The sequence below is a fragment of the Odocoileus virginianus genome, chromosome 26, assembly GCF_023699985.2.
Source record: "Odocoileus virginianus isolate 20LAN1187 ecotype Illinois chromosome 26, Ovbor_1.2, whole genome shotgun sequence".
NCBI lineage: Eukaryota > Metazoa > Chordata > Mammalia > Artiodactyla > Cervidae > Odocoileus > Odocoileus virginianus.
In genome coordinates, this window is record NC_069699.1 from 14,202,893 (window position 1) to 14,218,693 (window position 15,801).

The 15,801-nt window shown below is 45.4% G+C and overlaps 1 protein-coding gene across 4 annotated transcripts in view; it reads right to left on the bottom strand.

Annotated features, from left to right (window-relative positions):
* Positions 1–2,146: 2,146 nt before the first annotated feature.
* The window catches only part of ZNF445 (zinc finger protein 445), a 33,387-nt gene continuing 19,732 nt past the window's right edge, over positions 2,147–15,801 (bottom strand). For 3 of the 4 annotated variants that reach the window (XM_020915503.2, XM_070455538.1, XM_070455539.1), the window contains 6 exons: positions 13,653–14,224; positions 11,258–11,426; positions 10,838–10,914; positions 10,437–10,563; positions 8,630–8,740; positions 2,147–7,719 (listed from right to left, as the gene is read on the bottom strand). In XM_020915503.2, the coding sequence (XP_020771162.1) occupies positions 5,549–7,719; positions 8,630–8,740; positions 10,437–10,563; positions 10,838–10,914; positions 11,258–11,426; positions 13,653–14,081 (3,084 nt within the window). In that variant the 5' untranslated portion in view covers positions 14,082–14,224 and the 3' untranslated portion in view covers positions 2,147–5,548. Of the gene's footprint in view, positions 7,720–8,629; positions 8,741–10,436; positions 10,564–10,837; positions 10,915–11,257; positions 11,427–13,652; positions 14,225–15,801 lie in introns of those variants that run through there. The other variant, XM_070455540.1, reaches the window with a different exon arrangement.

Consider the following 15,801-nt stretch of genomic DNA (forward strand, 5'->3'; position numbering starts at 1 on the left):
TAAAGTCACAGATTTGCCTTATTAAATTTATTAATTTATTGAACCTTGTAAAGTAAATGTTCATGAAGAATACTCTTAACTATATTCTTAATTTTGAGAAACTCTTCTTGAGACTTTTACTGAGTTCATTACAACAAGATAAGGTCAGTCAACAGCTATTACAAGGTCAATGGGTAAAACCAACTGATGACATAATTCACTCCTTTAAGTGACCAATTGTCTACAATTTAACACAAAATTTCCTCAACAAGTATTATCCATCTCAAAATTTTAAGTCAAATATCCTAGGAACTTAAAAAATAATTCAGGAAAGTTGCGCCATTTATTAGATTATCTTTCTGCTTCAAACCTGACCTTCTAGAGATACTTTGTGATGATGGGATTGGAATTCTGCAATCCACATCTCTGCTTTGCCTGCTGGTTTCATTAGGTTCTGCAATCAATGAGTATGAGAGAGAAGCTGCAATACTGGACGATGTGATGATTAATTTTGTGTGCCAGCTTGTCTGGGCCACAAACATTTGGTCAGATGTTATTACGTTAGGGTGTTTTTGGGATGCAATTAACATTTAAATCAGTGGGCTATGTGAGTAAAGCAGATTACTCTCCATAATGTGGACAGGCCTGTTCTTAATCAGTTGAATGCTGGAATAAAATAGACTGGCCTTCCCAGGCAACAGAGAATACTCTAGCAGTCTGTCTACCAACTTCACCCGCAACATCAGCTCTTTCAGGTTCTACCGCAAACAGCCTTTGGGCGGAACTGGAATATGCGCTCTCCTGGATCTCCAACCTGCTGGCACACTCAGCGAATTTTGGACCACGTGAGCCAATTTTATTCTACTTACACACACACACACACACACACACACACACACACACATCCTATTGATTCTGATTCTCTGGAGAATCCTAACATAGGAGGAAGAGGAGACTTGTTCCTTCTTGCCTTTTGTGGGCACTGCTTTCTGTTCCCAATGCTTCTTCCTTCTGGGGCAGTTCCTTCTGGTAGCAGCAGTAGAGTCCGGCTGTGCTCTCCTTCTCATAGGTCTGAACTCAGTTCCACAGGGGTCCACTTGCAATGTCTACCTAATGTTTTAACAATTCAAACCACTCCTCTTGGTTCCTGCTTTGTAGCTTGCCCTGTGGAGGTAGAATCAATATGATACCACCATCTCAACCTGGTTCAATGTTGAAACTAATGACATCACAGTATATCAAAAGGTTATGAAAAAGTTTATTATTCACATAATGAGGGTCTGTGGGGACAACAGGACAGGTACCAAAGCCAGCTGGTTTGCCTTGGTAAAAGGAGGGGTGAGTGGCTCTGGTTTTTATTGTGGTTAGGGCTAAGGATTCCAGTACAACTAAAAAGGTCAGGGTTTGCATAAACGTCATCTTGAAAGCTGAGAGGGTGTGCTTGGGATTTCTTTTCAGCTTGTCCAGATGTGAGGCAAAATGTGGGCAGGGCTTGAAATCCGTCAGTGGTCAAACATCCACAATGAGGCCAGATTCCATCTCAGCTCCTCCAGTCGTGGGTGGTAGCTCCTCCTCACAGTTACTACCTCCATGATACCTTAGCTCTCTCTTTTTGCCTTTTTACTTAGATAGATCTAGCGAAAAATTCTCTGCAAATTTTTTGTTAAAGTAACTGACATGGTTTCTGGCTCCTGACTAGAACCTGGCTGATATAAAACCTCTTTGCTCTTCTTAGCTGGCTTAGCATTAACTTAAAAAGAAGGCTGGTTGGTGTATAAACCTACTCACTACCCTAAAACAGAGCAATGGTTGACGAACCATCTTCCATCCACCGGATCCCAGGCTACAGCTTCTGACATCATTTGTTGTTTTTAGCAAGGAGGAATTAAAGGAGAAATAGCTTATAATATCCTTTTAAACTGCAGGTCTTGAAGATTACATGTCAATACATGGAGAACATCCCCATTCTTTCCAGCGGCTGCCTGGTTTACCACTGTGGATGTTTCAGACCTGCTGAACCACTCCTGGACTAACAGCCATTTGTGCTGCTCTCCATTTCTGCAGGCAAGGAACCTGAAGCCTTGAGAGAAGGAAGGGCCTGCTCTAGGAAACACCACATAAATGGCAGAGCCAGGATTTCTGAAAAATCATGAAATAGCAGAGCCCATGCTTAAAAATACTTTTATTTTGAGATATTTTAAACACACAGTTAGAAAAGAACCCATCACATATCCCATTAAATCAACATGCTGACCCAACTACATCAACATTTTAAAAGAAATAAAACACAACTGAAACCTCCATGTACCCTCCCTGATTCCATCAGCAACTCCTGCTCTGGAAAGGCAGAGCATGGCTTTCACACATCATTCTAACACAGGATTTGACACTCTTCATTTCATATAACTTGAATCACAAGAAATATATTATTGTGTGAAACAGTAACACTGGTTACCTTATGCCAACAATGCTTACATGCCTGCCACTATTCTAAGCAGTTTACATGCATTAATTCATTAACTGTCCCCCTCCCCCATCACCCTGTGAGGTTGGCACTACTATCTCATTTTACAGAAAAAGTGAAACATGAGTAAGTTTAAATAATGTGCCCACAGATAACACAGTATGTTTAACTTTACATAAATGGTATATGTAGCTTCTGCAACTTTCTCTGCTTCATTTTTGATTCATCTATGTTGAAAGATGTAACTCTAGTTCTTTCACATTCACTTATCAAAAAAACCTGTTCTGCTGATGGAAATTTAGGCTTCTCCTAATCTTGCTATCTACACAGTACTGCAATGAATAGTCATAGACACATTTCCTTCTTCAAATGGAGTTACTTTAGGGTTTATCCAGGAGTAGAATTCTGGGTGGCAGAATATACACAATTTTACCAGATTTTACATATTGCTTGGCACAGAAGTTGTCACAATTTTCATTTCCACGGCAGTGAGTTCCCATGGACCACACACTTACCCACACCAGGGCTTCTAAAGTTTAGCCAACTTCATGAGTATAAGATGATCCACATCCATTTACATTTCCTGCATGTTCTTCTCTACACTCACCTCTGTCTGGACTGACAGGTTCTTTCAGCAAGGGTGAGACCAACCACACTGAACACTTGCCTGAAACATCTCCTGATATCCACCCCTCTGTGGAGTCCCAGCCCATCTGGCTCCCACAAGCCCTAATTTCAGTTCCTCCAAGGGAGTGGGAGAATACGTGGCAGGTTTGGAAGAAGGGGTATGTTCTCCAGACCAGGACAGGGTGTGAGGTGAGCACAGTTGGCCACGGCAGTCAACTGGGTCCCCTCTGGCTCGGAGACACCAGCGGCTGGGCTCCCAAGTAGCAGGCGCACTTGTGGGCAGTCTCCAGTCAACATTTCACTCTCAAACACCTTCAAAAAGATCCAATCCTGACTTAGCTAAAACAATGAATTCAGTTCTACATTCCTTAAAAGAGGCAACTTTGTGCAAAATCTACTCTGCCCAGAAAAAAACACCCAAACCTGGCTTCTGGAGTACTCAATCTGGCTGCAATAATGGGAATAACTTGGAAACCCAGACAACACCCAACAAAGCAACATGCAGGCACGAGGAGACGTGGGACCAGGGTCAGGGAAGGCTGGGACTGAAAGAGTGAAGACCTGGGCCAGATCAGACAGGAGCGTGGCACTCCACATGAAAGGAAACAGCACGAGTCAGGTCAGCCCAGGGGCGTTCAGAGAAGAGTAATGAAGTTAAATCCAACACTGACTACGCCAAAATGTTTAGTAGTTAGCTCCAAGTAGTCAGACTTTTCCTTTTAGTGAATCTGTACATACTAATATTTCTATCATAATCATATACTACTTACATAATTATTTTAAAACTCAGGTTACCAAACAGACTGCATCAGTACAATCCCAAAATATTAAAGGTTTACCTCAGTACAGAGGGATTTCTGTTCGCTTTTACTTCACTCTTTACATTTTTAAAAATCTGACTTGAATGTTTAAAAATAAATATTTATCATTTTATAAAAATGGCAGTAGAAACACCCCTACTGGGGCAGGAATTCTATGAGGTACCAGGCGGCACAAGGAGTAGGGAGATGAAAAGATGGACAGAAAAGGGGTATTTCTGTGTTTGTAGAGTCAACTGACATGGGATCTGCAGCTCAGAGAAGCTCTGGTCTAGAGATCAGACTCCTAACCCAGAATCTTAGTAAGTCAAGCCTCCTTTTCACCAATCTCAAGAGTTGAGTAGCAGAGTTGGCCACTCTAATTTTAGATGCCAATGTTCAGTGATTCACCCAAGATCATCCTGCCAAGAAAAGGTACAGCAAGCCAGGAACACATACCTGATGACTTTGAGGTCCTTCCCATGACCTTGGGCCCTCAACACGTGAGACTCTGAATCTGAACTACATTCTGTAATGGTTCAGATTCAGACCATAATCCTCAACTCAAAACTGTCCAAAAGTTCCCTCTGAGGAAGCCAAGGCCCAGCAAGGATCCATGATGCTCACATGGCTTGGCCATCTACCTTTCTGGGCTTCTCACTTCCAGATGGCTCACTTCACTTTGGTTCAGGGGCCTATGGGCCATTCCCTAAGGAGACTACCTCCTGTGAAGGCTCCTGAGTAGGAACAAGGGACCTACGTGGCTTCCTCCATAATCTCTTTCGGGTCCTTGTTCAAATCTGACCTTCTCAGTTGACACCCTCCCTGACCAGCCTATTTAAAATCCCAATCCACCTTCCAACCCAGCATTCCCTCTCACTCTGCTGATTCATTCTGTCCACAACATGTATCATCACCCAAAACATTACATATATCTCATTTGCTTATTGTCTGTAAAGATCCAGTCCCCTGCTGGTCTATGGCCCACACAACAGGGCCTGATATGGAAGATGCCTGACGCATTTGTTTAGCAGATGGACTGCTGCTGTCCATTCAAACGTGGGGGATGGAGCTGGCGATGAGAGAGCTTCATTCTCCAGATGATCAAGCCCAGGACCCTGTTCTCTTCCACTTGCAGCTGAGACAACTGTTATGCCCACAGCAAATACCCAAAGTCAGCTGTGAAGATTGAAGGCACAGCCGGAACTCCCCTGGAGGTATCTGGAGACACTAGTTCTTGCTGCTGCTGGTGCTTTTCAGGTCAAATAGACTAGACACCATTATAAGTCACACTCAAAGGCAAACTAAGGATCCAACTGGACCGTTCCCAGCAGCCACAGCCTACCATGCCACAGACATCCTGTTGAACCACCACAAAGTGCAATGGTCTCTCCCTTCAGAGTTACAGAAGAAAATCTGGCTGGGGGGAAATTCCAGGCCACAGTGCGAAGACCACTTCGAGGGGCCCAAACCTCCTTCTGAAACCCACTGAGGCTCTTCCCCAGCATCTCATTTTCCAGCAGGATGGAGGTGCCCTACATTTTTTAATCCTCAGGATTCTCTGCCACAAGCTTCTAAAAAAGGATTGGGCCCTCTGTGAGGTCTGCCCCACATCCCCTACCATCAGGGGTTCTCCAGTAGGGAAACCAGGACCTCCTCTCCCCAACTGTTAGACCCCAAGTTAATCTCTAATATGATTTTTCATATGCCGAGCCAAGTTTGAAGACCACCTAAAGGTCTTCCCACACTCTCTGCATTTGAAGGGCCTCTCCCGAGTATGAAATCTCTTGTGGCTGATGAGTTGTGAGCTCTTGCTAAAAGTTTTCCCACATGTGCTACATTTGTGGCACTTTCCCCGAGTGGGTATGTCCTGGAGTCCAGGGAGTTCAGATCTCTGATCACAAGTTTTCTCACCATCTCCAAGAGGATTCTCCTCACCTGATTTTAATTCATGTAACTTCACCCCTGTCTCCTGGCGAGAAGACAGCCCAGCCACACCACTTTCACACTGGGCCGCTCTGATGTGTTTTCTCTGATGAATGGAGAGGGTATGTTTTCCAATGAAATCTTTCCCACAGCACTGACATTTAAACGGTCTCTCTTTAGTGTGGATTCTCTGATGATTAACGAGGCGATAATTTCTGTCATAAGATTTCCCACACAGGTTGCATTTATAGCGCTTCTCTCCACTGTGTATTCCCTCATGATCTAAAAGACTTCTTTTACGTGTAAAGTTTTTCCCACATTCTTGGCACCGAAAAGGTTTTGCACCAGTGAGGACTTGTGACTGAAGATTTAGAGCGTCTTCACTTTCACAGTACTCATCCAGTTTTCCCAAAGAGTGAGTCCTCTGATGTCGGGAGAGGTTAGAACTCCATCTGAAAGATTTCCCACACTCTTTGCACTTATAAGGCTTCTCTCTGGTGTGAACTCTCTGATGGATGAGGAGGAACGAATGATTGCGGAAGACTTTGCCACACTGGCTGCATTTGTAGGGTTCCTCTGTGGTGGGATTGGTCTGAGGAACTTGGACTGCTCTGTCATGACTAAACGAGGGTGTGTCCTCAGGTTTTCTTTCAGCGGCATGCTGCCTCTTATGAACAATGTAGGCTGACCTGTGAGGAAACTCTTCTGCGCATTCATGGCATCGGTATGGCTTCTCGCCTGTGTGAATTCTCTGATGATTGATGAGAGTCTTCTTTCGAATGAAAGTTTTCCCACACTGCTGACACACAAGAGCTTTTTCCATGGTGGGGGCACTCTGGGGCTGGCTGGAGTTGGAGGTCTGCCTCAACTCTTCTCTACATTTGTCCAGGTCATAGAACTTCTCTTCCTGGTGCAGTCTCATGTGACGAGTGAAGTTGGACCTCCACCTGAATGTTTTCCTGCATTTGGGACACTTGTACGGTTTCTCCTGGGTGTGAATCCTTTGATGTTCAAGAATGTACGATTTACAGTGGAAGGATTTCCTACATTGGCTGCAGTCAAAGAGTCTCTCCCCACTTTGGTCTCTCAAATGATGATCAAAATCTGAGTCACAGGTCAGAGCTTCTTCATCCTGAGTAGATTCAAGATATTTCTGCTTAGCATGGGTTTCTTGGTGCAGGCGGTAGACAGACATACGACGGAAGGCTTTGTCACATAAACTGCACTTATACGGTTTCAGTCTGGTGTGAATTTTTTCATGTCGCACCCGGTTCGAGCTCCACCTGAAGGCTTTCCCACATGCCCTGCATTTAAACGGCTTCTCTTGAGTGTGCAGTCTCTGATGACATACAAGGTGGGAGCTACGACTGAAGGTCCTCCCACAGTCGCTGCACTTATACAGTGTCCCCACCACGTGAAGATTCTGCCCGTGTTGGTGATGGGAACTAAGGCTGAAGTCCTTCCCATGTGCATCCTTGGCCTTGCCTTTCAGTCCAGCATGAATTCTCTGATGTAGGCTGAACCCACCCATCATGCGTCTGAGCCCTTTCCCGTACTCCTTATAGTCATAGTGGTAGGAACTTCCCCTGAAGTGTTTGCCATAGCTGTGTTTAAGGGACTGCTTTCTTCTGGGTCCTCTCAAATACGTAATATGTCTTAGATGAAGACTATTACTTCTTCCCAAATCTTCGCAGTCTTTCCCTGCCCCGTGGCTGGAATCAGTCTCTTCCTTCTTAACTCTCACTTGTGTGGGGTTTCCACATCGTTCCTTTAACCTGCTCTTCTGTACAACGGATTCTCTGAGCCCTGGTCCCTCATAAACAGTTGCTGCACCATGACATCCTGATGGCATGGCTAAGGTTACTGCTTCTTCCAAAGGTTCAGGCTTTAAGATGAACTTGTCTGTTTTCACAAGGAGCTCATCTCCTGACACAAATAAAACATAAGAGAATGTACTACTCTTGGGAGCGCCCTGGTTGCCTAGTGGTTAGAATTCCAGGCTTTCACTGCCATGGCCCACGTTCAATCCCTGGTAAGGAGACTGAGATCCCATAAGCCACTAGGTGTGGTTTAAAAAAAGGGGGGAGGGGGGAGGTGGGAGTAAAGAATGTTCTCTCTTCCCATACTTGGAAATACCGAAAGGATCAACGGACCAAAAAATGTCATGAACTTAGGTGGTGAGGCTTTTGCCTGACTGCCAATAGCTGTACAAAAACAGTCAGAGATAAGGAAAAATATGGAGGGGTATTCCAGATGACATAAAGGGGAAAGCAGAAAGAAGCAAGATGGGTATACCAGCTGGCCACATGCAGGGATCAAATCCAGGGGAAAACCCAAAGGGTTCAGAAGGGAATGTTAAACAGCAAGAGAGGGGAGAGGAAGCACAACACGCACACATGACATGAAGGTCTTCAAGAGCTGAGAGGAAGGGCTTGAGGAGGGCTGGCTGCAAGGGCTGCAAGCTGACCACAGGGGAAGGACCAAGCAAAGAACAGCAGCAGAAGTGGGATGAGGGTTGCCAGGATCAGGAAGGGCAGAGCAGTACAGGGCTGAGGAGGAGCATCAGTGAATGGACAAGAGGACAGTGGTGCTGTCCCGTGGGCAAGAGCTGCTCCTGAGAGGGCTGCTGCACGAGGGGTAAGGCCGAAAACCAACATCTAAGAGGCCACTCTAGAAGGGAGAAGCCCAAGCACTCAACATTTATTAGCAACACTGCTAAGGCTCTTCCTTCTAGCAACCAACAGAGTTTCCCATAATTTTTATAGTGTAAAAGACCTTAAGAAACAGAAGAGCAGATGTGAAAGGAGCAAGAGCTGGTCATTTCTCTGTAACTCACCTGCAGGGGCAGCACCTGGATTCCCCTTAAACTGAACTCCCTGGACATTCAGGCCCCATGGCTCCCTTGCCTCCAACCAGGAGATGAGAGCAGGTTTGGTGAATGGCCCCACTGCAGAAGAGAAAAGAAGGTGATGTGACTGGACAGTAGATGAATCAGGCAGAACTACTCTCCAGGACCCTCTCAGGCCTGAGCTCCTGATGGGGAGAGGAAGCCCAGGAGGCCAGTGGAGGAAGTCAGGGCAGGATGCCCAGACAGGGATTTCTTTCTGACAGTTCTGAACAGAGACAAGAGAGTTCAGTTCAGTTAACTCAGTCGTGTCTGACTCTTTGCGAACCCATGAATGGCAGCACGCCAGGCCTCCCTGTCCATCACCAATTCCTGGAGTTTATCCAAACTCATGTCTATTGAGTCAGTGATGCCATCCAACCATCTCATCCTCTGTCATCCCCTTCCCTTCCCACCTTCAATCTTTCCCAGCATCAGGGTGTTTTCAAATGAGTCAGCTCTTCACATCAGGTGGCCAAAGTACTGGAGTTTTAGCTTCAACATCGGTCCTTCCAATGAACACCCAGGACTGATCTCCTTTAGGATGGACTGGCTGGATCTCCTTGCAGTTCAAGGGACTCTCAAGAGTCTTCTCCAACACCACAGTTCAAAAGCATCAATTCTTCGGCACTCAGCTTTCTTATAGTCCAACTCTCACATCCATACATGATTACCAGAAAAACCAAAGCCTTGACTAGATGGACCTTTGTTGACAAAGTAATGTCTCTGCTTTTTAATATGTTGTCTAGGTTGGTCATAACTTTCCTTCCAAGGAGCAAGCATCTTTTAATTTCATGGCTGCAATCACCATCCACAGTGACTTTGGAGCCCAAGAAAATAAGTCAGCCACTGTTTCCACTGTTTACCCATCTATTTGCCATGAAGTGATGGGACTGGATGCCATGATGTTAGTTTTCTGAATGCTGAGCTTTAAGCCAACTTTTTCACTCTCCTCTTTCACTTTCATCAAGAGGCTCTTTAGTTCTTATTCACTTTCTGCCATAAGGGTGATGTCATCTGCATATCTGAGGTTATTGATATTTCTCCCAGCAATCTTGATTCCAGCTTGTGCTTCCTCCAGTCCAGCATTTCTCATGATGTACCCTGCATGTAAGTTAAATAAGCAGGGTGACAATGTACAGTCTTGACATATTCCTTTTCCTATTTGGAACCAGTCTGTTGTTCCATGTCCACTTCTAACTGTTGCTTCTTGACCTGCATATAGGTTTCTCTAGAGGCAGGTCAGGTGGTCTGGTATTCCCACCTCTTCCAGAATTTTCCACAGTTTATTGTGATCCACACAGTCAGAGGCTTTGGCATAGTCAAGAAAGCAAAAATAGATGTTTTTCTGGAACTCTCTTGTTTTTTCACTGATCCAGCAGATGTTGGCAATTTGATCTGTGGTTCCTCTGCCTTTTCCAAAACCAGCTTGAGACGAGTTAAGCCACAGACAAAAGGACTGCTAGGATTCTCCAGAACCAAGTGACAACTCAATCAGTTAATTCAGCTAACTTTTTTTTGATGCCTGAATAAACCGGGAACTTGACATATATGACTCTTAATTTTTATAGTATCTCAGCAGGACAAGCATTATATCCCCATTGTTAAGAAAGAAGACTGAAGTAATGGATTAAGTGATCTGGTTAGTAGTGAGACAGACAGGACACAGACCCAGGTCAGGACCCCCTCCTGGCACCACAATAAGAACTAAGGAGGCAGAAGTAAAGGCAGGTGGAAGATGGCGACAGTGACACCTTACCCACAGAAGCCATGTTTCCATAATTCTCTAGCATCACATCCCTGTACAGGTTCCTCTGAGAAGCGTCCAGCAATCCCCACTCATCCTGGGAGAAGGTCACCTCCACATCCTTGAAAGTCATAGTCCCCTGGAAAAAACACAGTCCGATGCCTGAGAATCACTCCACAGCTCCCAGCTTTTAGGGTGGGGAAGTGGGGCTGACTCTGAGTACAGGATGGATCTGGTCAAGGTGAAAGGGAAGGTAATCACCCAGCACAAGAGCTCTGGGCTCCAGGGGGACAATTTGGTCTCTGGGATGTGGGGTCACTGGACAGAAAGAGCCAGGACAAGGAAGAGCTGCAGCTACCCCATTAGGTAGCAACGGTGGGATAGCAGGAAGGCTCAAAGGTCCTGTGGCTCACCTGAGGCTGGGCTGTCACCTGGTTGCCTGGGCATCCCTCCTTCAGGCAAAGGGCAGGCACCTGTGCAGCAGGAGGATCTGAAGAAGAAAGAGCTGTGAGAAAGGACAGCCTGGTTCCAGCATCCCAGTGAGAAGCCCACTCTTCCCCCCACATAGAGGACTCCTGGGCCCCGCAAGCAGGTATGGGCTGTTTTAAACACCCATTTCAAATTTCCCCCATGTCTGCTGGGGTCAGGGAAGCAGGGGGTGCAATGGGAGGAGAAGTCAGGGACACGTGGGTCACAGAAGGATAAAAAGGACATGGAGCTCAAGGCCAGGACAGAAGGGATTCTAGTGAGAGGACAGAGGGTGGAAAGACGATATCATAGGAGGTTCGGGAAGTGTGGCACAGGCTGGGATCTCAGAGCCGGGCAGCAAGTACCGGGTTGCCCAGCCAGGAAGTCACGCACTCCTATTTCATAGGGAGGCTGCAGGTGGTCCCCCAGAGCCGAGCCGCTCCTGAGAGGTGAAGCAGGGGGCCATATCTGTGCGGCTCGCAGGGCTCCTGTGCCCATCCAATGCACATCTGGGCTCTGGGCAGGGGCTGGGTCCTGGCAAGAAGAAAATGTTGTGAGAGGATCCCTGTAGGAATCAGAAAGCACCCACAGAGAACAGGCCACCCGGCTGATCTCTAAAAGGCAGAGGCCCAGGAAACGGTGAGCCGGGCCCTTTATAACCTACAGGCAGAACAGAAAGGAGGACCAGAAAACCCAGGGAGGATCCCCCTCACCCCTCCACCTCCCTGGGCTCTAATAAGGGCCATGCAGACATAGGTAGAGCCAGATTCTCGCTCGACATAGGAAAGCGCCTGGCCAGTCAGTGACAATACTGCTGTTCCAGCCTCAGGTGCTAGTGATACCTGCCCCCTAGCCCTCAGCCCCCACCCCCGGCCTGGAACTTGGAAATGAGAGAAGAGATTTCTCCCTGAGAGGTAAACTGATAATGGTTCACAGCAGAGATGCAGCCGGATAATATCTACCAAGTGTCAGACACTGGTCTAGGTAACACTATGCCAAGTGACCTCAAAAAGGCAGCAAGACTCCCAGACTGTAAACCTAACTGAAGGAATAATACCACTGGAGCAGCAATGCTAACTGTGAGTGCCAGCTACAGAAGCACAGAAGAGAAGGTCTCAGGAGCAAAAAAAAAAGGGCAGTGCCCAAGCAAGCTGAGACCTGGAGACAGAGCCTTTGTGCTGGGACTTCAAAAGTCCTGGTCTCTGGAGGTAAGGCTACTCCTGACACTAAAGTGCGCACAGGAAGCTGCAGTCAGTGAACTTCAGGTTTTTCTGGTCTCTGTACTGATTTGGATGGATCTTAGCCTGAGGCTATTAAATATCTAAGACACAGCTACAGACTGAAGATGATACAGCCACCACAGCAGCTTATCTCCTGTTCCTCCCAAACCCCACCAAAGGGAGAATAAAGCAACAACAGGGAAGCACAGAAAAACGACTTTAAGGACAAACTTTCTCAGGCACCAGTTTCTCACATTTTGGTAAGTCTGATAAACTACAGGGGGGTTCTGTAATTTTATATGCATCTTGAGTATCTCTGCTCATTTTTTAGAATTTGGTAGGCTTTTTACCAGCCTGTTTTCTGTTTTCTAATTCCTAACTAACTTTCAACCAGATAGCCCCTTTCTGCTCATTTGGCTATGTTTTCATGTATTTTTAAACCACATACCTTGTCGTAACTGATTTGAATATACTCAAGCCACAATTTTGTACCTACTGTGTACCTTATTTGCTTTAAAAGATATCTTTAGGTCATTTTGAACATCTCATTGTTTTTGGTAAAAATTATAAATGTTCTTTTAGATTTTAAAAAATAGTACCCAATATTGAGCAAAGAGGTTTTTCTCTTTTAACATGTTACCATTTACTGCTGGTAGACCATGTTCAGAGACCACGTTCAGATGATTTATTGATCTAACTTTTATTTTACATTTAGGGGAAAAGTGTCTTAAACTTTTGTTTCAGAAATCTTAAACATAACTTTCATTTATGCATGAATCATATATGAAGAATTACACACTTTATATAAAAATTTTTAAAAGCCTACAAAAATGGTAAAATACTCTTTTAAAACACAAAAACCTCAAAGGTAGGAGAAGCACCGAGAGGCCGGCCTGAGTGGAGCAGAGGAGCACTCGGGGTGCACTTGATCCGACCTGCTGCTCCACCGCCGGCCCCGGGACTGTCAGCTCTGGCTCCCAGCACCAAGCCCAGGACCGGCCCAGGGCAGGCCCTCAAGGATGTTCCCAGCCCCAGGCTGCCCCTCACCACTCATCTAGCCCATCTCCCCCGCACAGAACAAGTCTTCAAAAGTTTACCGAGAAACAGATAACATGACACGTGTAGACGGCTCTTCTAGGTCTCATCAATATGTATTTAGAAACCAAGGATCCTGATGCTAATTTTCCTACTTCTGAGCAAGAGATAACCTCCACTTTACACATGGGTAGTCAGGTTAGGTATGTGGAGATACACTTTGTGTAGTCAATGTGTCCAAAACCTCATTACTGCTATTTTTGGATATTTGCAGACCCTCTTCTTCCTGGAGCTTACATTCCCCTGCAAAGAAAGGAAGAACTGCCTGCTAAATGGTCCTTGGCTTAGGGTCTAGTTCTTTTCTGTTCATGTGCCATGGAATGAGAAGGGAAGGCTTCCTGTGAACTCCTCCATCGTGAGGGTTCAGAGGTCCACCCCCTTCCCCCACAAGTGGACTCACTGGCAGACAAAATTCACTGGGCACCGCACACTGTCTCACACTCACCCTCCATGGTGTCTCATCAAAGTCCCTGTGAAGTTCTTCCAGCAAGGCCACAGCCTCCCCACCACTCTCAGGGTGATGCAGCTGCACCCAGGTCCGGAGCTCCTCTGGCAGGATGCTCAGGAACTGCTCCAGCACCAGCAGCTCTAGGATCTGGGCCTTTGAGAGAACATCTGGCCTCAGCCACCAGCGGCACAGCTCCCGGAGCCGGCTCAGGGTCTCCAGAGGCCCAGAAGACTCGTGGTAGCGAAGCTGCCTGAAGAGCTGACGGAACAGCTCCTGGCCAGGACGGTTGAGTGTCTGTGGTCTGGCAGCCGGCACTGAAGTGTAGCTTTCATCCTCTTCTTCCTTCTTTACCATCTGAAGGCGTCCCCGCTCCCTGGAAGCCTTGGCCTGAGCTGGATGGACAGCGTACCACCTGCCTGGAGGCATCACTCCTGTTCAAGGTCTTCCCAGCAGAGTGCTACCAAGTCTGCGTTAGTTGTGGCTATCACTGCTGGGCCCTTGGGAGTATCTTTCCAGCACCACTGGAGATAATGCCATTTGCTGGGACATCAGAAGTCACTGGCGAGAGACTGAAATAATCGATGTTACCATTCAGGAAGGATGTGAGAAGGAAGGCTCAAGCAGATGCTGTTAGATCATCTTTGGATTTATGAGAAAAGGGCCTATGAACATTTGCATAGTGGAGCCTGTCAAGATCACGCACACCAGGAAAAGGGATATTTATGGTTACCAGCGGCAGGGGTGGGGACAACGGGATGAAGGCAATCAAAGGTACAAACTTTCACTTATGAGATAAATAAGTACTAGGGGTATAATGTACAACATGATAAATATAATTAACCCTGTTGTACATTATATATAAAAATTGCTAGGAAGATGAAAATCCTAAGAATTTTTATCACAAGAAAAAAACTTTTCTATTTCTTTAATTTTGTATCTAAATGAGATTATGAATGTGCACTAAACTTATTGTAATAATCATTTCATGATGTACCTCTATCAAATCATTATGTTGCCCACATTAAACTTATACAGTGCTGTATGTCAATTATGTTCCAATAAAACTGGAAGAAAAAAAAATTTTACGTAATAGAAATGAACAAACCAAATACAAAATTAAGAAAACAATTCCATTTACAATCACATGAAAAAGAATAAAATACTTAGGAATAAATTTAATAAGAGAATAAAACTTATACTCTGAAAACAATGAAACATTGTTAGAAGAAATTAAAGGTTGAAATAAATGGAAAGACATTCTGTGTTCATGGATCAGAACACAAAACACTATTAAGATGACAGGATCACCGACTCAATGGACTCGAGTTTGCGTAAGCTCCGTGAGTTGGTGATGGACAAGCAAGCCTGCAGTCCATGGGGTCTCAAAGAGTCGGACACGGCTGGGCGACTGAACTGAACTGTCCAAATTAATCTATAGATTCCAAAACATCCCTATCAAAATCCCAGCTGGCTTCTTTATAGAAACTGAAAAGCTGATCCTAACATATGGAAACTCAAGAGAGCCACACAATACACAACACAGTCTTGAAAAAGATTAAGTTGGGAACTTCCTTGGCAGTCCAGTGGTTAAGAACTGCCCTGCCGATGCAGAGGAGACGGATTCCATCTCTGGTCTGGGAAGATCCCAAATGCCTCAGGGCAACTAAGCCCATGTACCACAACTACCGAGCCCATGTATTATAACTACTGAAGCCAGCACAGCCTAGAGCCCACGTTCTGCAACAACAGAAGCCACTGCAAATGAGAAATCTGAGCACTGCAACCAGAAAGCAGACCCCACTCACCACAACTAGAGAAAGCCTGTGTGTAGCAATGAAGACCCAACGCAGCCATAAATAAATAAAAATTTAAAAAGAAAACAAAAACACTAATGTTAAAAGATAAATACACGCCAATCCTCATAACAGCATTATAAAAATAGCCAAGGCATGGAAGCAATCTAAGTGTCTATTAACAGATGAATGGATAAAGAAGATGTAGACTATTATTCAACCATAAAAAATAATGAAATTTTGCTGTTTGCAACATGGTTGGACCTGGAGGGCATTATGCTTAGAGAAATAAATTAGAAAAAAAATTCTGTATGTTATCACTTAAATATGGAATCTAAAAAATGTGGGCTCTA